General features: G+C 37.5%; 1 protein-coding gene across 5 annotated transcripts in view; it reads left to right on the plus strand.

Annotated features, from left to right (window-relative positions):
- The window catches only part of ATG4C (autophagy related 4C cysteine peptidase), an 89,968-nt gene that overhangs the window by 11,853 nt on the left and 52,263 nt on the right, over nucleotides 1-25,852 (plus strand). For 4 of the 5 annotated variants that reach the window (XM_080655027.1, XM_080655028.1, XM_080655029.1 and 1 more), the window contains exons 2-3: nucleotides 16,255-16,398; nucleotides 19,025-19,108. In XM_080655027.1, coding sequence (XP_080511153.1) covers nucleotides 16,323-16,398; nucleotides 19,025-19,108 — 160 coding nt within the window. In that variant the 5' untranslated portion in view covers nucleotides 16,255-16,322. Of the gene's footprint in view, nucleotides 1-7,513; nucleotides 8,005-16,254; nucleotides 16,399-19,024; nucleotides 19,109-25,852 lie in introns of those variants that run through there. The other variant, XM_080655031.1, reaches the window with a different exon arrangement.

Here is a 25,852-nt window from a genome sequence, read left to right on the forward strand (position 1 = left end):
CTCGCTCAGTCCCAATCGGCCAGACCCCAGCAGCAAGCTAACCTACTGGTCGGAGCATCTGCCCCCTGGTGGTCAGTGCATATCATAGCGACTGGTTGACCGGTCGACTTTCTGTCCCCGTGGTGGTCAGTGCACGTCATAGCAAAGAGTTGAGCGGCCTTAGCATATCATTAGCATATTATGCTTTGATTGGTTGAACGGACAACCGGACACTTAGCATGTTAGGCTTTTATTATATAGGATGACATGTAATTAATTACTGGTCTCAGTAATATGGATGTACCTTTTTCTCACCAAAAGTAATTATTTTGTTGATTAATTGATTTGACTCATTGATAAGTATGTTACTTCTTATATGTAGACTGCATATTCATAGTTATCTTGGACTCATCAGAGGTCACTAAGGTCCTGGCATAATTAAATTTTATTTATCAAACTGCAGTAAACAATGTTCTTCTTAGATGTAATGCTTAAGACAAGAAATGCTCACGATAGCTCAGATATCATTAAAAATTATTGCTGTAGTCTTTGAGCAAGTGGTTGAAGTAATTTCAACTCTTTAATATCCCATTTAGGTTGGTTATGATGACGACTTTACAGTGTGTGAACATATAATGCTCAGTGCTGCCCAAGTGCAGAATTTTTCCAGTTGGAACTTGATCCAAGTCATGTGTGAGGGTAAATGAATGTCTGCTCAGTACTTAGTTTCTTCCTTAGATGTTTTTACATTTTTTAGTTTAAGAGAAGAACACATAAATAGAACATTTTATTGATGTCATCATTATAAATTTGCTGTGCAATGAGTGTTTTTAACTGGAGGATGTGATCCTGAGGAGTCCTAACAATGTTTATAAGATATATCCTTGAGACAAAACAAGTTTATTTGTCTTTTTGCTATAAGATCTTTATTCCTATTTTAAAATCAAGTTTCTGAATAGGTGTGTCCTGCCCTTATCATGTTGCCTTTCCTTTTCTGTCTTTTGTCTTTATCTCACTGTCATCTACTTTACCTAGTCCTTAGCTCTGAAAGGGGACAGTCCAAATAAATATTACATTGTTCTCTTTTTCTTCGTATTTGCCACTTAAAAGCAATAAGCATGCTAAGTCTATAACCTGAACACAAAGTTCAGTGCATGAAGATAGAGGACTGGCAAGTATAAGTAAAGAGAGGGAGTAAAAATGGATACAATAATTGATGTTTCTATAAACAAAGAACTGAGATGGAGATAAGAAATAAGAGAGCAGAAATGACAGATCAACATATTGAAAGACATTTAAGGTCAGACAAGGGATTGCTATTTGTTACTAAAAATGCAAGCAGGTAGAAAAGGTTGTAGTAGATGAACAACTTAGAGTGGACCTCACACTTCATTTTATTTGATTGTACAGCTAAAAGCACATCAAAAATTCTAAATCAATATCTATATTTTATCTTATTGCAGAATATTATTTGGGGAAGATGCTCAAGCATACACAAGTACTGGAAGTCTGCAGTGTTTTTATTGGTCATACTATGTGGCTAAGATATATTCTGTAGAATCATTCCCTAAAGTTCTGTCTGCCAGGAGTTTTTACTTGGCTTTAAATCCTCAGTGGGTAAAATATTCTATCTATTGCCATATGGGAGAGGCTGATTACCTTCATCTGCCCTTCAAGGACTTTGGTTTGAGTACCATTTTACATTTATCAGTTTATAATTTATCGACTGTCTTAATGCATGGTTACGGTTAGAAAAGTGACTCTAAAAATGACATCTGGGTCTCAATCGATGATTTTCATATCAAATGTTGTAGCCCTGCCTTCCAAAAGGACTCTGCTTGGTCTTCACTCTGCTTTTCACATCATTAACAATAAAGTTTAGTAATAACCTCATCTGGTAGCTTTATCTATGTTTACTGAAATAAAAGTTTTCTCCTTTTTAATGCTGTTATCTTTTAATTAAAAATGGATTTGTTACAATGTAAACAGGGAACAGAAATATGAAAATGGTGATGGAAAGATTTGTTGTAATATGCATTAGTAACGAAAGTTTACTTGAAAAAGGTTATTAGTTTCCCAAAGTTTTAAGAAATAAGCTATAAACCTATTTAAAAAGTGTTTGGAAATTGTGAAAAATGTTATTCTGGTGATTTTCCAGACTGAGGCTCTAACAACACTAGATAAAATAAACAGGAATTTTGACGTTTGAGTTTGATCACTGGGACAGTCAAGCCAGCTATTTTAGGTTCCATAGCAGATCTACGTGTGCTGGATCCTGAGTAAATTATCACTGCACGTTATACTTGATAGGCAATGAATTTTAATTTTTTTTTAGTTAAGAAAGCTTTTGGAAAGTGAAATTGTGGCTGAAAATAATTTAGAATTTTCCAGGGAGACTACTATTCTTAAAGTTCATTGTGGTTTCTTCATTTGTGTTTTTGCTCATTTGTAGTTAAACTAAAAGTACTGTTTATCTTGCTTTTCTCTGGTTTATTTCATACAAATATAAAGAAAACATTTTAATAGACTGAATGGACTAAAGTATTAATTTATTCTTTTTCCTCTTTCCAAACTCACCACATTTATGTTTAGGAGAAACAAAAGCTATAAATTAAGGAATATCCATCAAGTCATTTTATTTAGCCAAAGCTGCCCTGGGGAGTTACATTGAGGAAGTTAAAGTTTTCTACATGACTAAATAGCTGAATCCGATGTCTTTAAGAACCACAAGAATGAAGTTGTTTATCTTAAAAAGGAAAAATCACTTTGTGTCAGCATTTTTATCTTTCTTATAGACTGTTTAGGAATTTCGAAACAGAATGTCTTCTTGGCAGGTTTCTTAGTCAAGCAGTTTTAGTCATTTTGTTAGAATTTAATATAACCTGGACACATTTGTAATTTAAAAAAAAAATAAATCTGTATTGTTCAGATTATTACAATTGTTCCTCTTTTTTCCCCATAGCTCCCTTCTACCCGGTTTCCACCACACCCTCTGCCCTTACCGCCCGCTGACTGTCCTCATTCATAGGTGTACGATTTTTGTCCAGTCTCTTCCCGCACCCCCCACACCCCTTTCCCCTGAGAATTGTCAGTCCACTCCCTTTTTATGCCCCTGATTCTATTATATTCACCATTTTATTCTGTTCATCAGATTTTTAATTCACTTGATTTTTAGATTCACTTGTTGATAGATATGTATTTGTTGTTCATAATTTTTATCTTTACCTTTTTCTTCTTCTTCCTCTTCTTAAAGAATACCCTTCAGCATTTCATATAATCCTGGTTTGGTGATGATGAACTCCTTTAGCTTTTTCTTGTCTGTGAAGCTCTTTATCTGCCCTTCAATTCTGAATGATAGCTTTGCTGGGTAGAGTAATCTTGGTTGTAGGTTCTTGCTATTCATCACTTTGAATATTTCTTGCCACTCCCGTCTGGCCTGCATAGTTTCTGTTGAGAAATCAGCTGACAGTCGTATGGGTGCTCCCTTGTGGGTAATTAACTGTTTTTCTCTTGCTGCTTTCAAGATTCTCTCTTTGTCTTTTGTTCGTGGCATTTTAATTATGATGTGTCTTGGTGTGGTCCTCTTTGGATTCCTTTTGTTTGGGGTTCTGTGCCCTTCCTGGACTTGTAAGTCTATTTCTTTCACCAGATGGGGGAAGTTTTCTGTCATTATTTCTTCCAATAGGTTTTCAGTATCTTGCTCTCTCTCTTCTTCTGGCATCCCCATAATTCTGATGTTGGTACGCTTGAAGTTGTCCCAGAGGCTCCTTACACTATCTTCATATTTTTGGATTTCTTTTTCTTTTTGCTTTTCCAGTTGAATGTTTTTTGCTTCTTTGTATTTCAAATCTTTGACTTGATTCTTGCAGTCCTCTAGTCTGCTGTTGGATCTCTGTATATTATTTTTTATTTCAGTCAGTGTATGCTTAATTTCTAGTTGGTCCTTTTTCATATCCTCGAGGGTCTTACTAAATTTATCGGCCTTTTCTAGGAAATTCTTGAAAAACCTTATAACCGTGGTTTTGAACTTTATATCCAGTCGTTTGCTTTCCTCCGTTTCTTGCATTTGTTTTCTGTTTCTTTGTCTCCACATTTTTGCTGCTTCTGTGAGTTGGTAGAGTAGCTTTGTGTGCTAGGTGTCCTATGGGGCCCAGTGGCTCAGCCTCCCCAGTTACCTGAGGTGGACAGTCTTGGTGTACCCCTTTGTGGGCTGTGTGCACAGTCTTGTTTTAGTTAAACCTTGATTGTTGTTGATATTACTGGGAGGAATTGACCTCCAGGCCAGTTGGCTGTGAGGATCAGCTGTGTCTATGCTGGGAGAACTTCTGTGCTGGAGACACCGTTATGAAACAAGACTTGAAAAAGCCTCTGTGCTCAGCTTGGATGGGGCGGAGTCTCAGGGCTGAGCAGACAGCCTTGGCTTCCCGTCAGCCCCTCCCTAAGAGGCCCTCCGGGTCTCAGTGTCCCGCAGTAATCCCTGCAAGCACCTCTGAGAGAAAGCCACCCTCGAGTATTTTGAGAATAGTGAAACTGTGTATGATACTATAACTGTGGATACATGTCATTGTACATTTATCCAAACTCTTAAAATGTACAGCAGCAAATCTGAATCTTACTGTAAACTAAGGACTTTGGATGATAATGATGTGTCAATGTAATAACTGCCAGACAGTCCAGTTTTTCCCCAAATGAGTCTGGGTCCCCAGAGTCTCGGCCGGAACTGGAGTTCAGAGCAGTAGGGAGCTTCTGTCTCTCTCCCGGTTGAGAAAGCCAACTGTGCACTCAATTGCCAGCCCTATCTGCATGCGCGCGCCTCTGTACCTCTGCCTTCCGCAGTTCCTCTGATTCTCAGTGTGCTTTTCTCTTTCCTAACAGTCCAGTTTCTCCCCAAATAAGTCTGGGTACCCAGAGTCTTGCCCGGAACTGGAGTTCAGAGCGGTGGGGAGCTTCTGTCTCCCTCCCAGTTGAGAAATCCAGCCGCATACTCAGTTGCCAGCCCTCTCCGCACGCGCGTCTCTGTACCTCTGCCTTCTGCAGCTCCTCTGAGTCTCAGTGTGCTTTTCTCTTTCCTTCTAGTTGTAGAATTCCCACTCAGCCAGCCTTCTTGTGGTTCTGGATGATGTCATTTTGTCTTTTAGTTGTAGTTTTGAAATTGTTGTGCAAGGTAGCAGTTTAGGTGTTTACCTGTGCCGCCATCTTGGTTTCTCCTTCGACACATTTGTAATTTTGTGTATTCAATTTTTCATTTGACTAATTTATTTTGAATAATTTATTTTAAAAGAGGCTCAATGTAAACAATTTCGATAGTAAAGTATAAAAAAGAAAGTAGAAATGCTATTTCATCTCTTAGAGATTCCACTTTGAACATTATGGTCTTTTAGACATGGTTTTTATGCATGTATATGTGTGTGATGCAAAATATATATGCAGATAGATGCATAAATCATATTCATGCTCTTCTTTCTTCTCACTCTATGCCCTGGATACCTCCTTTTATAAATAATTAATAAACTTTATTTTTAGAGCAATTTTAGGTTCACAGCAAAATTGAAAGTATACAGAGTTCCCTTCCAGCACACACAACTTCCTCTACTATCTACATCACTGTCAACAAATGTTTCATTTATTACATTGACACATCATTATCATCCAAAGTCCATAGTTTTCAGTAAGATTCAGATTTGCTGCTGTACATTTTAAGTGTTTGGATAAATGTATAATGACATGTATCCACAGTTATAGTATCATGCACAGTTTCACTATTCTCAAAATCCTCTGTGTTCTGCCTGCTCATCAATTCCCACATGCCCCCAAACTCTGACAACCACTGATCATTTCACTGTTTTCATAATTTTGCCTTTTCCTGAATGTCATACAGTTGGAATCATACAGTATGTAACTTTTAAAAATTGGCTTCTTTCACTTAGAAATAATGCATTTGGTTTTTCTTGATATATTTTCATGGCTTGATAACTCATTTCTTTTTAGTGCTGAATAATATTCCATTGTCTGGATATACCACAGTTTTTATCCATTACTGAAGGACATCTGGTTGTTACCAGGTTTGGCAGTTATGAATAAAACTGCTATAAACATCTGTATACAGGTTTTGGTTTAGATACAAGTTTTTATTTCATTTGGGTAAATACCAAGAATGCAATTGCTAGATCATATCTTAAGAGAGTGTTCAGTTTTGTAAGAAACTGCCAAACTGTCTTCCAAAGTATCTGTACCTCAAATTCAAAATAATTTCTATGAGCAATGAAAGAGAATATCATATTCCTCCACAAGCTTGTCAGTATTTGGTGTTATCAGTGTTTTGGACTTGGGCCATTCTAATAGTTTGTAGTGGTAGTTCAATATTGTTTAATTTGATTTTCTTGATAACATTGATGTGGAGCATATATTCATATGCCTACTTGCTTTCTGAATATCTCCTTCGGTGAGATCTTTGGCTCATATTTAAATTGGTTGTAGTTCATGTTCTTATTTTTGAGTTTTAGAAGTTTTTTGTCTATTTTGGATAATAGTCATATATCAATTGTGTCTTTTGCAGAGATTTCCTCCCAGTCTGTGGCTTGTCTTTTCATTTTCTTGACATTGCCTTTCTCAGATCAGAAGTTTTTCATTTTAATGAAGTCCAGCTTGTCAGTTATTTCTTTCAGGGGTTGTGCCTTTGGTGTTGGAATTAGGAAGTATTCCTTCTGCTTCTATCTTCTGGAAGAGATTATAGAGAATTGGTAATAATTTCTTCCTTAAATGTTTGGTAGAATTCACTACTGAAGCTATCAGGGCCTGATGCTTTCTGTTTTGGAAGGTCATTAATTATTCATTCAGTATCTAATAGATATAGTCCTATTCAGATTGTCTACTTTTTCTTTTGTGAGTTTTGGCAGACTATGTCTTTCAAGGAATTGGTTTATTTAATCTAGGTAATCAAATTTTTGAGCATAGAGTTGTTCATAATATTTAATCTTCAAGTATTTTGGGAATTTCCATCTGATTTTTCACTGATTTTTAGTTTAATTCCATTGTGGAAAGAGCAGACATTGTATGATTTCTACTCTTTTAAATTTGTTAGGGGTTGTTTTATGGCCTAGAATATGGTCTATCTTGGTGAATATTCTATGTGAAATTAAGGAGACTTAATCTGCTGGTTTTGGGTGAAATAGTCTGTAGATGCCATTTACATCCAGTTGATTGATGGTGCTGTTGAGTTCAACTATGTCTTCACTGATTTCCTGCCTGCTGCATCTACCCATTTCTGATAGAGGGTTGTTAAAGTCTCCAACTATCATAGTGGATTCATGTATCCCTTCTTCAGTTTTATCAGTTTTGCCTCACATATGTTCCCTGGATAGATTTTTATAGTGATAATTATAAATTTATATCATTATATGTGTCATCATTTATTCATCAGCATTAGTATAATGATGTGCTAGATGTGAGGATATAATACTGAACAAGACACATTCTCTGCCTTGAAGGAGTTTATTATTTGAGAAATAAGTATGTAAAATGCTTGCTTCCTCAGGCTCACCAATTTCATCTCTTTTTTTTTTTTTAAATATATTTTATTGATTTTTTACCGAGAGGAAGAGAGAGGGATAGAGAGTTAGAAACATCGATGAGAGAGAAACATCGATCAGCTGCCTCCTGCACACCTCCTACTGGGGATGTGCCTGCAACCAAGGTACATGCCCTTGACCGGAATCAAACCTGGGACCTTTCAGTCCGCAGGCAGACGCTCTATCCACTGAGCCAAACCGGTCAGGGTACCAATTTCATCTCTTGTGATGATAATATGAAATTCTTTTTTTAAAAAATATATTTTATTGATCCGAACCAAGATGGCGGCATAGGTAAACACCTAAACTGCTGCCTCGCACAACAATTTCAAAACTACAACTAAAAGACAAAACATCTATCACCCAGAACCATGGGAAAGCTGGTTGAGTGGAAGTTCTACAACTAGAAGGAAAGAGAAAAGAGCATTGAGACGTGCACAAGCGCTGAAAAGCTGAGGTACGGAGGCGCGTGAATCGGGCTGGCGGCGGGCGACTGGGTGCGCTGCTTTTTTCAACCCGAAGGGAGACAAGCTCCTGATTACTCTGAACTCCAGTCTCTGGGGAGACGCTGGGGACCCAAACTCCTACGGGGAGAAGCTGGACTGTCTGCCATCAGGTCGGAAAGTGAGGGTGGCTTTCTTGTAGATGTGCGCGCAGCAATGACGCGGGGACTTGGAAATGCGGAGATGCAGAGATGGCTGTCTGGCAGCCATCGCTGTTTGCCACGCCCTAGGCTAGTGACTCCCTGAGACCCCACCCCGCACAATCTACAAACCCACCCAAGCTCTACGCGACGGCTTTTGCATATAAATGGTCTGCCCTATTGCATCTTAACTTAACAAACTGCAGCTCTGGTCAGACAGCTCCAAAACCTCCAAACCCCAAGCAAAAAGGAGAAAACTGTAGTTCTCGCTGTAGCTCCTGCTGGGTGGCCTCAGACAGTAGCTGACCTGCACCCCATTGGAGATCCAGAAGCTAGTGTATCTAGTGGTCAGTGTGAGACGACACCCGATTTCAACTACTCACATCCATAAGTGGCACATTCAAGAGGCAGACTCAGTGAGCACCAAAGCTCCACTGAAGCAAGTCCTGCCCCATAAGCGTGTCTCCAGCACAGCAGTTCTTCCATTATAGACACAGCGGGTCCTCACAGCCAATTGGCCTGGAGGTCAATTCCTCCCAGTGTACCAACAGCAATCAAGGCTTAACTACACCAAGACTTTGCACTCAGCCCACAAAGGGGTGCACCAAGAGTGTCCACCTCAGATGATAGGCTGAACCACTCGTCAACTACCACAGAAAACCACTCCATCAACACAGGGAAGCAGCAAAATGCGGAGACAAAGAAACATGTCACAAATGAAAGAAATGGAGGAAAGCTGGACATAGAGTTCAAAACCACATTTATAAGGTTACTCAAGAATCTTCTAAAAACCGCTGAGAAACTTGATGAGACCTCTGAGGAGCTTAGTGAGACCTTCAAGGACCTTAATGAGAATGGCAAAAAAATGGAAAAGAACCAGTCAGAAATTAAGCATACACTGTCTGAAATAAAGAATATACAGAAATTCAGCTGTAGATCAAAGGACCCCAAGAATCAAACCAAAGATCTGAAATATGAGGAAACAAAAAACACCCAACCAGAAAAACAAAAAGAAATAAGAATCTGAAAATATGAACATAGTGTAAGGAGCCTCTGGTACAACTTTAAGTGTACCAACATCCGAATTATTGGGGTGCCAGAAGAAGAGAGAGAGCAAAATATTGAAAACCTATTAGAAGAAGTAATGACAGAAAACTTTCCCTACCTGGTGAAAGAAATAGACTTACAAGTACAGAAGCGCAGAGAAACCCAAACAAGAGGAATCCAAAGAGGACCACACCAAGACTCATCATAATTAAAATGCCAAGGGCAAAAGACAAAGAGAGAATCTTGAAAGCAGCAAGAGAAAAACAGTTAATTACCCACAAGGGAGCACCCATACGACTGTCAGCTGATTTCTCAACAGAAACTATGCAGGCCAGAAGGGAGTGGCAAGAAATATTCAAAGTGATGAATAGCAAGAACCTACAACCAAGATGACTCTACCCAGCAAAGTTATCATTCAGAATTGAAGGGCAGATAAAGAGCTTCACAGACAAGAAAAAGCTAAAGGAGTTCATCATCACCAAACCAGGATTATATGAAATGCTGAAGGGTATTCTTTAAGAAGAGGAAGAAGAAGAAAAAGGTAAAGATAAAAATTATGAACAACAAAATGACAACAAATACGTACTACCAACAAGTGAATCTAAAAATCAAGTGAATAAAAAATCTGATGAACAGAATGGACTGATGAATATAATATAATCAGGGACATAGAAAGGGAGTGGACTGACAATTCTCAGGGGGCAGGGGGTGTGAGCGTTGCGGGAAGAGATTGGACAAAAATCTTACACCTATGGATGAAGACAGTGGCGGGGGGTAAGGGCATGGGGTGGGGTGGGGAATCAGGTGGAAGGGAGCTATGGGGGAAAAAAGAGGAACACCTGTAATAATCTGAACAATATAGATTTATTTAAAAAAATATACATTTTATTGATTTTTTACAGAGATTAAGGGAAAGGTATAGAGAGTTAGAAACATCTATGGGAGAGAAACATCGATTAGCTGCTTTTGCACACCTCCTACTGGGGATGTGCCAGCAACCAAGGTACATGCCCTTGACCAGAATCGAACCTGGGACCTTTTAGTCCGCAGGCCGACACTCTATCCACTGAGCCCAACCAGTTAAGGCAATATGAAATTCTTTTTATGTGAATTACTTTCATCTAATACTAGTAAGGGTCAAAATATTTTGTTATACAATGGCTGTCTTGTGTTCCATTTGGGTTTTTCTTTTTGTTATTGAAAAGCTCTTTATATATTAGGGACATTAATACTTTGTCTATATATAATAGGCATTGAATTTTTCCTAATTATTGAATTGTAACTCACCCTTATCAACATTCTTTTTCTTCTTCCTGTATAGAAATTTTCATTTTTATGTAATTACATTTTTCTTTTGGATTTCTAGTTTTGCATACCATGCTAAGAAAGGCGTTTTCTACAAGGTTGTTAAAGCAATTTTAATAAATACTTCTTTGTAGTAGATGCATACATGTCATGTGTTTGACTCATCTAGAATTTATAATGTAAAGTAGCTTTATTTTTTAAACTGGCTAACTTATTATTCTAGTATTATTTATTAAATTAGCCATCTTTTCTCACTAATATGAAATATATCTCATAGCAGGTACTAAATTCTCAAATGTGCTTGGATTTATTTCCCTACTCCCTATCATGTTTTATTCAGTGTCATCTTTTGCTAATAAAAATAATAAATTTAAGTATTACTAAACTTTAATTACTGTAGTTTTATAAGTGTTTTAATGTGCAGGAAGACAAATCTTCTCATTTGGAATGTTTGGTTATTGCTTTTTAAAGTGTTTTGACTTATAAAACTTTCCAAGATGGTTCAAGGGATCACTTTTCAAATTCGACCTTGCTTTAAAGTTAGGATTCTTAGAAATAGTCATTTAAATTTTTGTTGTAGAAATAAAATGGGTTTCTGTTTTTCTAGAACCGTGGTCGGCAAACTGCGGCTCGCGAGCCACATGCAGCATTTGGCCCCTTGAGTGTGTCTCTTCCATAAAATACCAAGGCGTGGGCGAGTCTATTTTGAAGAAGTGGCGTTAGAAGAAGTTTAAGTTTAAAAAATTTGGCTCTCAAAAGAAATTTCAATTGTTGTACTGTTGATATTTGGCTCTGTTGACTAATGAGTTTGCCGACCACTGTTCTAGAAGATTGAAATTCAGTTTTAGTTATGTGAAAAGTAAAACAATAATGAATTATTAAATTAGCAACAGCTTAACTAGTTTTACCTTACGATAATTTTATTCTAATCTCCTCTCTATAACAATGACAATAAAAGTATTCTTATTAGAATAGTCAAGAATATTTGTCTCATTAATTTCTGTTTCTTTCACAGCATCTGACCTTGGTTATTTATTTATTTAGGAGTCATTATCTAAGATAACAGACTTTCCCCATACAAAATTCCTCACTTTGTCTTCTGTCCCTCCCCGCCCGCCCCCCCCCCCCCGCCCCACTTTATGGCATCTTGAGTTTCACACTCTTGATAAGGACTGTCCAGAGGTTTCTGGTAGCTGGTGTTGGGAACTGTTTGAACTGAAGTCTTCCTTGTGGCTCACTTTTTTCCTAACTTAGGAAGAATATACATACATGTACAGACTCTTATTTTAAACATTTTAGATTTAGAAGATTCATGGTGGCTTTTTAAAAATAAATGTTTAAAATTATATAAATTACATATATTCTTTTTGTAAGATTTGGAAAAGGTTGATAATAGTGATATAAAAATAACCAACATGATTTTACATTTAGGGAAACTATTGTCAATATTTCTTTCTTAACTCCCCCCCTTCCTGTGCCAATATCATGTGATACAGAAAGTTTTAGACACTGCTGAGTGTTTCTCCATTTTTACAAACTCTTTGGAGACATTTTAAATGGCTATATAACCCATCATGTGGATGCACTATATATAATTCACACATTTTATAAGCTTTTTCCTTCTTTTCCAAATTTTGTTAAATTATGCAGTTTTCTGGAGGAAATAATTTTTTTTCTTTTTTTATTCTAGTTGTTAGTTTAAAAATTCTAATTACAGCTGGCAAAAGTGCTATTAATGATATACCTACATTTCATTAATTTCTCGGTTCACTGATTCATTTAATAATCATATTTTGAAGACCAATCACATGCCAGGAAGACATTAAGGATCTTCAAAAAGTTTACTGACTGCCCTGGCCGGTTTGGCTCAGTGGATGGAGCATCGGCCTGCGGACGGGGGGGTCCTGGGTTCGATTCCGGTCAGGGGCGTGTGCCTTGGTTGTGGGCGCATCCCTGGCGGGGAGGAGGCAGCTGATCGATGTTTCTCTCTCATTGATGTTTCTGGCTCTCTGTTCCTCTCCCTTCCTCTCTGTGGAAAATCAATAAAATATATATTTTTTAAAAAAGTTTACTGACTAATGCAGCAATTTCCAATCAGTGTGCCACAGTAATTTTTTTAATTTATTTTTTTCCATCATCATTTATCCCCCCATGCGCTCTTCCACCTCCTCCATCACCTCTGATCCCGCAGTCACCACACTGTTGCCCATGTCCATTAGTTCTCTCTCTCTTTTTTCCCTCAATCTCTCATGCTGCAATAATTTTTAAAACATGTAATACCTGACTATTTAGTCAGGGGCACTGACCGCTTTCCCTTAGATTGTCAAATTAAAAAATGACAACAGCCAACACAACCATAGTTGTTGGGTGTGAATGTCCTGTCTTGAGCCATAAATATATAGGTCATATAATAGAGTTGCATCTTATTGGTCATGTTGCATAATAAGGTTGCATCTGATTGGTTAATTCTCAGTTCCAGAAATCCTTATATACAAGTATAGGCACCTTATTTTTTAAGAAATCTCTTTGGAGCCCAGCAAGTGTGGCTCAGTTGGTTGAGCGTCATCCCATGCACCAGGAGGTCGCTGGTTCAATTCCTGGTCAGGGCACATGCCTGGGTTGCTGGTTCTATCCCACTCTGAAATCAATAGAAACATATTTTTAAAAAAGTCACTTTGAAGCAAAAAGGGCAGGTAATTACTACTATTATTATTTTAAATAAATCAATAAAATTATACCTGTTTTTTTGTCAGCTTTTAAAAAATATATTTTTATTGATTTCAGAGAGAAAGGGAGAAGGAAAGAGATAGAAACATCAATGATGAGAGAGGATCAATGGTTGACTGCCTTCTGCATATCCCCCACTGTGGATTGAGCCCACAACCTAGGCATGTGCTCTTGATCGGAATCCAACTCAGGACCCTTCAGTCCGCAGACTGACACTCTATCTACTGAGCCAAACCAGCTAGGGCCTTTTTTGTCAGATTGACAAAAATATTTATTGGAATGCCACAGACTTTTAGTAATTAGTTTATATGTGCCATGAGATAAAAAAAGTTGAAAATTGCTGGTCTAGTGTAAGAGACAGGTAAGAAACAAATAATTACAATACAGTGTGATGAGTGCTGTGATAGAGGAAGTATTCTATGAGGAAAGAGGAGGGGCATCTGTCCAATAGTATTAAAAACTGGAGACCTGGTGCATGAAATTCATGCACTCAGGGAAGGGGGGTCCCTCAGCCTGGCCTGCTCCCTCTTGCAGTCCGGGAGCCCTCGGGGGGTAAGCTGGCAGTCAGACATCCTTAGCGCTGCTCAGGGCTTCTGGCTGAGTGGCGCCCCCCTGTGGGAGCACACTGACCACCAGGGGGCAGCTCCTGCATGGAGCGTCTGTCCCCTGGTGGTCAGTGTGTGTCATAGTGACCATTCTGCCGTTCGGTCAATTTGCATATTAGCCTTTTATTATATAGGATGCCTTCAGGATATGGTGCATGTGAGGGAGTGGCAAAAGAGGAAACTGAGTAAGGGATCAGATGTCATTTCATGAAGGGCCTTGACTATCTGAGGGTACAAACATGAGCAAGGCAAAGTCCTGGAGGAACATGTTTGTAGCTGTAATTCTCACTTGTATATCAGCAGTCCTCAAATTAGTAGCTCAAGCCTAGACCTCATGCTTGAGCTCCAGATCTATATAAACCAATGGCCTTGTTGTCCTCTCTAAAATATATCTAGAATGTAAGCTCGTGACAGAAGTATAGTAGTCTGCACTTCATGTTGTTGATAGGCTCTGCAACTTTGAGTGAAATGATATGTAATTAAAGCAATTGCCCCATAGGTTAATTGATACAAACAAGAATTAAGTTCCTATGACATTTAACGAACATTATATAAGTAAATGATGTTGAACGAAATGACTTTATTCAAGAACCTGTTATATTTCACTGCCTTTGTTCTAAGCCTTATCTGCATTGCCTAGAATAGTGCCTGACAATAATTTACCAAATGATTAAATAAGTAATGATTCTGTACTGTTTCTCTCAGAGGCATCTCACACTCCACATAAATCAAATTCATGATCTCCCTCTAACCTGCCCCTATCCTAATATTTCAGTGATTGGCAGCATCTATTTAATTTTATAAGCCAGGAACCTGGCTGAGTTTATCCTTGACATATCCCTGTTTCTCACCTTCCACATCCATTTTATCACCAAGACTTAGTGAATTTTTGACACATTTTCTCATATATCTATATCTCTCCATCTCCACAGCTCCAGTCCAACCTACTATTATTTTACTTACTAGAAGTCCGATGCATGAAGATTCGTGCTAGAATGGACTTTCCTTTCCCTGGCTGCCGGCACTGCCTTTTCACTCTGGCTCAGCCCCTTTCCGCTCAGGCTCTGGAGCCGCCTCTTTCCGCTCCGGCCCTGCCTTCCCATGCTGCCCAGAGGCCCTGAGAGACTGGGGGTGGGGCAGAACTCCTGGGACAATGCAAGCATCCCACCCCCATCACTCGGCGCCTGTGTATGCAAATTAACTACCATCTTTGTTGGATTAATTTGGTAGTTAATTCACTCCTGATTGGCTGGTGGCATAGCGGTGGTACGGTCAATTTACGTTTGTCTATTATTAGGTAATATAGTCTTGTACAATAGTAGTATACTCTCACCATCTACTCTTGTCCCTTTTCAGTCTATTCTCTTTGCTGCTGTTTAAGTCAATAAACCCACTCTGATATTTCTGTTTGAAACCAGGTGCTAGGATAAAGAACAAAATTCTTAACATAGTCTACAAGGCCCTGTGTGCTCTGGCTCCTGTCCAGCCCTGTAGCCACATCTTGTGTTTCTTTTTTGGACTTTCTGTGCTCTCTTCACCTTGGCTTTTTAAATTCTTCCAATGGACTATGTTTTCTCCTGCCTCAACTATGATGTATAATTAGTAGCTTTTAATACGTGTTATAAAATGGAATGTCTGTTGTTAGAGAAATGAACATATCAGTACTTTTGAGTAGATATTTATAACCCTAAAAGTGTAATGTTCTGTGCAGCATTTTCTTGAAAAGTAAACTGTCCGTGAATTATTGCAAATAAGCTCATACTTTGAATTATAATTTGTTCCTCTTTCAGATTATATCACACATTCCTACTTTCCCCTTAAGTTAGTTAAAAAACAAATACTTATGAGCTACATTTATTCCTGTTGTAAACTTAAGCCATCCTATTTTTTTTAAATGCTGCAATATTAAGATAGGCAGTAATTGTAGGAAATGCCTTAATTTAAAATAAAACAAAAATTTAGGTTTTATATGAAAGCAGGGACTTAATGAGTGGAAGCTTCCATTCTGAAGATAGTCATCATTTTTCATAAGATTTCAAATCACCTTCTCTAATTACAAATAAAACAAATCTTGAACAGTTGCACAAAGCACCAATGCTGAGCTGTGTTACTAAGTTAACTTATTGTTTTTAATTGTGAGTATCTGGGAGAGATTATTGTCTAGTTTTGTATGCTAATTTATATTGTTGCATATTTGGTATTAAGTGTTTTTTTGAATTTAAAATATTAATTGAATATATTATATTCTGTTCTATAAAATGAGAAATTGGTTTGCTCATTTCAAATTCAAATTTTATTTAATAACTCAGATAACTTTAGCAGGTATTGTACCATATAACATGAACTTATTACTTGTTTTTATTTAACTTTTTTCTTTTAGTCAGTACAAAAGATTAAACTCTGTAGAAGAATGAAATCAAGTGATGGCTATTTCTTTAGAATTTGAATATGGAGGCCACAGGAACAGAAGAAGCTGACAAGCTAAAAACTAAATTTATATCTGCTTGGAACAACATGAAATATAGTAAGTATTTTGATTTAAAAATTGTATAAATCCAAAGATATATTTGAAGATGTGTATCATCTTCCTTATTAAATCACTGACAATTGCTTAAGGTTCTCATTGAATGATATATTTCTGTAAGGAATGTAGATAAGAATGTCTCCTGAAGAAAGAACCAAATATCATCATAAACAATGCTTAGAAACTAAAGCATGCTTATGTGCCCTCTTTTTTTTTTTTTTTTTTTTTTTAAATTCCAAACATAATTTATTCAGGTGATGGTAATACCTCCGTTTTTAGACTTACTTTCAGGCAACCTCATGAACCAGGAAGTAAGCAAAATAGACCTCTGAACACACAAAACAGACAGTATAAAGTTCATGCACTGATACCTATGAATTTCTCCTGGAAGTACCCTCAGACCATTATTTTTAACCTAGTTAATCTTGATTTGCAAACAAATTCAAGAGGGAAGGATCATATGGCGTGTTTTTTTTTTTTTAATTTGTTTTGTTTTATAGTTTATTACTTTTTATTTGTTTGTTTTTAATTTTTTCAGTTACAGTTGACTTTCAGTATTATATTAGTTTCAGGTGTACAGCATAGTGGCTAGATGTTTACATAACTTATGAAGCAATCCCCCCAGTAAGTATAGTACCATACATAGTTTACAATATTATTGACTATATTCCCTATGCTGTTCTTTACATCCCTATGACTATTTTATTACTGCCAATTTGTACTTCTTACTCCCTTTACCTTTTTCACCCGACCCCCTAACCCTCTCCCATCTGGCAACCAATCTTACAGTATTTTTGAAGCTCACTTCAGACTAAAAACAAATAGGAGGTGAAGAAGCCTTCAGAAATGGAGAAATACTCAGCAGAACCAGTTTCAACAGGAAGAAGTTCATAGCCATAAAATAAAAATGATAAAATTTAGTGAAATTCCTTGATACTGCAAATTCAGGTAAAACCTGTTGGCAGTTGACTCCTGGTTCACTGGAAGGCATGGCCAGCTAGCTATTTAGACAGTTATAACTTGATAATAACATGACATTGCATTCTGAAAATTATGAACATTAATTTTTAAAGTTGAGATCTCTCTATATAAAAGCCTAGGCGACCGTTTGACCTGTAGTTATGACGCACACTGACCACCAGGGGGCAGACGCTCAATGCACAGGCATGGAAACATGTAACAGACTGATGAATCTTAGAGGGAAGGGGGAAGAGGGAGGGCGGGAAGAGATTAACCAAAGATCTTATATCCATACTAGAGGCCTAGTGCACGGATTCGTGCATTGGTGGGGTTTCTTGGCCTGGCCTGTGGGGATTTGGCTGAAACCAGCTCTCTGACATCCCCTGAGGGGTCCCGGATTGCAAGAGGGCGCAGGCCAGGCTGAGGGACCTCTAGTATCCATGCACCTGGCCTCTGGTATAATTTATATACTATAAAATGCACCCTTTTAAAGTGTATGAGTCAGTGGTTTTTAGTATATTCACAAGGTTGTGCAATCATCATCACTATCTAATTCCAGAATATATTTTTAGCCCAAAAAGCAACCCCATGCCCATTAGTAGCTACTCCCTATTCCTCTACACCTCCCTCCAGCCCCTGGCAACCACCAGTCTATTTTCTATATCTATGGATTTCCCTCTTCTGGACATTTCATGTAAATGAAATCATACAACCTGTGGCCTTTCGTGTCTGACCTTTTTCACTTAATGTTTTCAAAGTTCACCCATATTGTAGCATGTATATATCAGTACTTTATTCCTTTATATGGCTGAATAATATTTCATTGTATGACTATACCACATTTCTTTACCCATTCATCAGTTCATGGACATTTAGGTTATTTCTACTTTTTGGAATATGAATAGTGTTTCTCTGAACATTGTGTACAAGGTTTTGTGTGAACATGTTTTCTGTTATCTCGGAGTAGAATTTCTGTATCATTTGTTAACTCTAAGTTTAACTTTTTGAGGAACTGCCAAACTTTTCCAAAGTGGCTGCACCATTTTACATTTCCACCCTTAACGTTTGAGGGTTTGAATTACTCCACATCCTCACCAATACCTTGTCCATCCTTTTATTAGAGCCATCCTAGTGGTTGTGAAGTATCTTACTGTGAGTTTGGTTTGCATTTCTTTGATGAACAATGATGTTAAGCATCTTTTCATGTACTTATTGGCCATACATGTATATATTCTTTGGAGTATATATTCAAATTCTTTGTGCATTTTAATTGGGTTGTCCTTTTGTCATTGAATTATATACTCTAGATAAAACATCCCTTAGCAAATACATGATTTGTAAATATTTTCTTCTCTCTTCCCTCCTCCCTCTCTAAAATCAATAAAAACATATCCTTGGGTAAGGATTAAAAATTCTTTTATACCAGAAGAACATTGTTACCTGTTTGAAAGTAAATTAAAATTATTTTTTCTTTTTCATGTTCTTCAAGTGGAGTAAATGTAGTTAAAATACAGATTTTCAGTTCATTGTCCAAATATTTTGCTACTTTTGCAAAAAATGCACATCTATAGTTGATAATTGATGATTTGAAATTAAATAAAAGAAAATGTTGCTAGACTTTTAGTGCATAACCCTTTAATTGCAAAACAATTTTTTTCTCACTTAGGTTGGGTGTTGAAAACAAAGACGTATTTTAGTAGAAATTCTCCTGTATTATTACTTGGAAAATGTTATCATTTTAAATGTGAAGGTAAGTGCTAGATTTGTAACCCATTTAAAAATATGTAGAAATTCATTGTGTAGCTGTTTTCACTATTTTATTTCTAGATTAACCTACTTTTGGCACATTTCTGTTGTTTTTTACTTCTATTTTAAAAATTGTGGTAAAATATAAAATTTACTTCTTAATCATTTTTAAGTTCAGTGGTATTAATACTTTCTTAAGGTTGTGATACCATTACCACCATTCATCTCCAGAACTCTTCATTTGTAAAATAATGAAACTCCATACCATTAAACAATAACTCATTCCTCCCTTACCCTCAATCGCTAACAACCACCATGTTTTGTATAGTATAGCTGTGCTGGTGATGTATTTTTCCAGCTTTTATGTCTCTGAAAAAGTATATTTCTTTCATTTTTTGAAAGATATTTTTGCTGGGTATAGAATTCTGGGTTGATGCTTTTTTTCTTGCAGTAGCTTTGAAGATGTTGCCTCACTATCTTCTTGCTTGTTTTGTTTCCAATGAGAAATCTGATGTCATCCTTATCTTTCTTTGTACATAATGTCCTTTTTTTTTCTTGACTGCTTTTAAGATTTTTTTTAAATCACTAGTTTGGAACAATTTGATTATGATGTGCATTGGTATAGTTTTATTCATGTTTCTTGTGCTTGGGTTTTGTTGAACTTCTTGGGCTTGTTGGTTTATAGTTTTCATCAAATTTAGCCATGTTGTCTTAAAATACTTTGTCTGTTTTCCCCTCTCTTCTCTCTCCTTCTGGGTCTCCAAATATACCTATAGGGTGGGGCAAAAGTAGGTTTATAGTTGTTCATACGAAATATCCTATATAATAAAAGGCTAATATGCAAATTGTCCTCTTGACCGGGAGTTCTACTGGGAATTCAACTGGGAGTTCGACCAGGGGGCGGGGCTGGCCGGCCAACCGCCCATGGCCCCTTCCCCCAGCTGGGCTGGCTGGACCCCATCCAGGCACAAATTTGTGCACCAGGCCTCTAGTAATACAATAATGAATAAATAATAACAAGAATAAACTCTGTTTCATGTACCCACAATTGTAAATTTACTTTGTCTTCCCCTCCCCCGTGTGTGTGTGTATGATTAAATTAAATATTTCTGTGAAACTAAAACCTGAGTTGAAAAAAATTTTATCCACGAAGAAATTAGCTTGAAAAGTTGTTCCTTAAGACTGGTGTGATACATTTTCCCCCTCTTTGGGGATAGGAAGGAGAATGAATTATATACAAAAATAATGCAGGAAAAAATGTATGATGGGGAAAATCTGACAAAAATCAATTAAATTTAAGTGCAGATACACTCCAATGCAAGTAGGGGACAAACTGTTACTTCTTCTATTAGTAAGTTCCAAAGTAGTATGCATCATTTTAGGATTCTATCTCATAAAATCATACTTTTTGTTTTTCTAGAAACACCAGTTAAAAGCACCTCTCCTTTTCATTATATTCAACAATGTCTTAACAACAGAAATCAAGCAAATAAAGACAAATGCTTTTTTCTGGGATTTCTTATTTGCTAACTAGCTTTCCCTTCATATACTCATTCTGAGATTATAAATTCATATTTAGGTCCTTGAAATTAATATATAATGGACACCAGTTTCCTAACCTGGTCACTGAAGAAGACAGTTAGTTGACTGAAATTAGGTATGGCTAGAATGCCTTTAGCATTAGGGGGTCTGTTACTCATCCCTTGTCAACCTAGTTGTATTCACTATTGGACTGTGGTTCTAAGTTTAGGCTGGCTGACTGTACTGTCATTCAGAAATACTGTTGAGCATGAGCTATACTTTTTGTAAGACTCCCAGGAGATACATGAAGGGGAAGGGAAATAGAAGAAAATGTCACAGTAAGTTAAACCTATAAAAGTGTGGTTTTTCCTTAGTTAAAATGTCAATCGATTAAGCATTGTAATTTTTCTTATGCTCCATGAACTGCTTGAGTGTGATATCATGTGCAGCTCTATAGTAAACCCATTAGATACTCTAACTTCCACAGATGAGATTTGAGGAATGGGTTATAAAATGCTGCCCTTGATATAGCACCTATAATCAAACCTGGCAGACACCTATTATAAATATCCTATATAATAATGTGAGAAGTTTAGAATAAGATTTTAGTATTTTATTTTCTTAAGCAATAAAAAACAGCTGCAATTTTCTATTTCTACTATTCACTTACTACAATAAAATATAATGCTTTATATAATATTGAAGGGAGAGCATTTTATTGCAGTAAATGAAAGCCAATAATGAATATTTGTTCAGGAGACAGTGTGACAAAACAAATGTGTCTGAGGCAGAGGTGTGTGAGTGCTGGGCTGCCCGTTCACTAACTGGTCTCTCTGAGCTCCAGTTTCCTCATCCGGAGAATAAAAGAGTTTTATAAGATTCAGATCCAAAGAAACAGATAAAACAGCTTTAACACGTTAACTCTGACTTCATGTTTAAATAAGGTTATCATTACACTACTCAAGGGAGAACCTCAGAGAATACTTTTTATTCATTTTTAAATGTTATTAATTTTATTCTCTAAGTTATTTAATACTCATCATCACCCTGTCTCACTCATGCTGCTCCTCCCCCCAAATCCCTCCCAATTTACCTCCAGGATATCTTTGCCAGTAGCCACACTATAAAACTTCTTTCTTTCTGTACAGTCACATAGCTACCACTTGTTACAAGGTATCAACTGCTTACAGGTTATCCCCCTCACCAAAAAGTAAGCTTCTCCAGGGAAGGGAGGACTCTCACTTCTCTCCTACCTCCAGCTGCTGAGCACTCACAGCTGTCAGTGGGTGTTTGACAAATGATTTAAAATCAGTTACAGCTGGAAGGTAAATTTTACTACAGAAACAAATTCAAATTTATCTGCAGAGGTATTGGAGTGGTGACAGTGAACTTTTTTTGAGACCCTTTTTGAGAGCAGCGATTTTCAACCAGTGTGCTGCAGTAATTTTTAAAAAATACCTGACTAGTCAGGGGCACTGACTTCTTTTCCCTTAGATTGTCAAATTAAAAAAATGACCATAGCCAACACAACAATACCCTTCTGGTGTGAACACCCTGTCTTAAAACAAAAATATATCTATCTATATAAAACCCTAATAATCCAATCAACCAACAGCAGAAAGACCTGTTGAATGACCCGTTGGCGGGGGGGGGGGGGCGGGGGGGGCTGGCGGGGCTGGCGAGTGGGTGGCGCCAGGCCATCAGCTAAGGTGGGTGCCAGTGGGCCCCCCCCCCCCCCCCAATTGCCCTGCTCTTTGCTCCACAGATCGCTGGCCAGGCCTAGAGACCCTACCCTATATTTTGGGAACAGTCTCTTAGATTTAAAATTTAAAACCTGGCAAGGCTAACTCTAACACTGAAAAAAACAGATGATGCAGCGATGACATGCATGGACTCTGGCTTGCACATTTTGTGCTCAGCCCTGATTCTGACACTTATAACTGTGTGACAAAGCCAATTACTTAACTTCTCTCTGCTTCAGTTTTTCCACCCATAAGATGGGGAAAATGGTACTACTGCCTCAGAAGGATCATGTTATGTACTACTTTTTATAATCAGGGCAAAAAAATGTAGCTGTCCAGACAATAGCAAGATGCCTTTCACCTGTATGAAAAATATGGTCACTGGTGCAGTGTCCTGGATTGCAAGAGGGATGTCCGACTGCTGGTTTAGGTCCGACATCCCCTGAGGGGTCCCAGATTGCGAGAGGTTGCGGGCCGGGCTGAGGGCCCCACCCCATGCATGAATTTCGTGCACTGAGCCTCTAGTAGGTCATATAATAGAGTTACATCTTATTGGTCATGTTGTATAATAAGGTTGCATTTGATTGGTTAATTCTTGGTACCAGAAATCGTTATATACATCTATAGACACCTACTTTTTAAAAATGTCACTTTGGAGCAAAAGGGGAAGATATATACTATTATTATTACTTTTTTTGTAAATCAATAAAAACATACATATTTTTTGTCAGATTGGCAAAAAAATATATTTTTGGTATAGTACAGAATTTTAGTAATTTGTTTTTGTGTGCCATGAGATGAAAGTGGTTGAAAATCATTGTTCTAGAGAATAAACTAACACACTTTAGAAGTAGTCTTTTATTTTTGAAGTATTAATTGATTTGTAAAGAGCCTAACAATATAGCAATAATAAAATACTGAAGTAGCCTAAACTATGTTAGGACAATTCTCTTCCTTAAATAAGGCCAATAACTAATCCCAGTCACTATAAGTAGTTGAAAGAAATAGTAGCATTTTTGAATATCACAGAATACTAACTATTAAAACCAAATATTTTTAATAGGTTTTTTAGAGAGAAAGAAGGGGAGAGGGAGAGAGAAACACTGATGTGAGAGCAAACATGCCTCCTGCTAGGGATCAAGCCCATAATCCAGGCATGTGCCCTGATCGGGAATCGAATCAGCAACCTTTCGGTGCATGGGACACACACAGCCAGGGTTCAACAGTTTTAACATGCTAGGTTTTATTATATTTTTAAAACTAATTCAGATCAGCCTTCCTTCCTCATACTAATATAAAACAGTTTCATCATGCTATCTGTCACACTTTCCCATCAAGATCCCTCACTAATACACAAAAGATGGAGAGGGAGAAAACCTACTTGATGCCTTTTAAAATACATAACACTTATAAATTTCCAGTAGCCATTAATCATAAATATCTATATATTATACAGGGGGTGGGCAAAAGTAGGTTACAGTTGTGGATATATGAAACACAGTTTATTCTTATATTATTATTTATTCTTGTATTATGTGTTTTTCCATATGCACAACTGTAAACCTACTTTTGCCCACCCCTGTATAAAACACCATTTTGCATTTTTCTGGTGTTTTACTGCAAACGCACTTAATCTTTATTAAAAAGTTGAAGATCAAGATGGTATATTTTTGAAAAGTGTAATTATTTTGAGGACTAAATTTTCCAAGCTAGAAATACTTTAACTATAGCTAAAACTATGAAATTCTTAAGCTGTGCAGTAAACATGCAATTTAACTTTTTGATCTCAAAAAACAAATACAGCATAAAGATGAAAATTTACTCAAATACTTTTATCCCAAATGGAACGTTATTATTTATTTATTTATAATGTAAGAATAATAATCAGTTTAATAACTACAACAAGGTAGCATGAGTAGTCAATACCAGGATAGTCTGTGGTATGTACATGGTGTCCCCACGGCAGTCAATGGGACTCTGTGTGTCCTGGAGAAATGAAGTGAGAGACTTCAGGAAGTCCACAAAAAGCAGGAGGTTTTCAGCATCCCCGACGCTCTGGTGCACATGGACAGAGACACACCGCAAAGCACAATGGACAGAGCTTCCAATGCCACATCTCAGTATCATGTGGAACTAAAAGTGCTTCTTTACATCTCAGGACAGGAATGGCTTTGTCGCCCCATCCTTGAAAGATGAGAGCAGAGAAGTAACCCTTAGGGTAAACAGTGCCCCTTTCTACCATTTCCACAACTCCCAACCCCTCAGAAGGTCACGTGGGAAAACGTAGGCAGTCTGTTTATAGTTTAGGGCAGGTTTGTAGAAAGAATTGCTCTCAGATGCATTTTCTCTGCTCCCTAAAAAGCTTAGTGAAATGTTGGATCCACGGGAAGAAAAAGTAACACATTACACAAGCATCTCAATCATCATCCCATCGGGGGAAGGGACAGTAAAAACATATGTGTTCCCACTTGATGCTTCAATCATCAATCAAGGCAGGTTTCCTAAGAGACCATCTTGGGATGTTGACAACACAATGGTGGAGAGATCAGGCGATGAATGTTGTTCCTGAGTTAAAATATGTTTAAGAGAGCAAACTTCAGTAAAACTTCAGTCAACTCAGATTTGTTTTTTATTGCAATGTCTGATGCATCACCAAAAAAATACTACTGTGAAAATATGGCCAGCAAAAAAAAAAAAAAAAAAAAAAAAGAGTCTTCTAGTCCTAGCACTAATGAACAGATGCTAATTACAGGCAGTTACAAGTCTACTTGAAAGGTCAAGTGTGGGCAGCTCAACTCTAGGCCCCAGACACACCTACTAGGCTTGCAGCCAGGAAGGGGCTGGCTCAAGTGACCGCCCATCAGTGGGAGAAGGGCAGGAACAGGCATTGATTAGCAAGGGCGTGGAACAAGAACCATGGACAACCAGAAAACCAAGTAGTTCCAGAATTACCCAGTTCATAGGCATCCGAAGATTCTGATGCAATGAAAAGATCACTTGGCCAATACATAGGTGGCAAATCACAAAAAGTCACATCTGATGCAAAATGGGTATTTCTGAGAAGTCTCTAATGCAAAGTGCTGTGATTTTGCTTTTAAAAGATGTAACACGTTTTATGAAAAAGTTACCTCATTTTAAAACAGACCTCTTTAGAAGAGGAAAGCGGAACGCACACCTGTGACACCGTGATCCTATCTCCAAGGACAAGCTGGGCTCCAAGGCTGAGCTTCCTACCCAGGTGCTGCGAAGCTTCTCAAACCCCTGGCCCAGAGTCAGCATCAGGACTGGCTTCTTCCTCTGTCTGCTCTGCAGATTGGATAGAGGGAGAAAATGGATCCACATTTAAATTTCAGTTACTTAGGTGGCATTTAAGATGTATACTGTTTTATTCTTTTCTTTCTCAGTGAGCACTGCAGTAATGCTTGCTGCACCTTGATGGTAATTTATTGTTGATACTATTGCAGGAATCCCCCGTTTCTCCCCCT

This window comes from Plecotus auritus (assembly GCF_963455305.1).
Source record: "Plecotus auritus genome assembly, chromosome: 2".
Lineage (NCBI taxonomy): Eukaryota > Metazoa > Chordata > Mammalia > Chiroptera > Vespertilionidae > Plecotus > Plecotus auritus.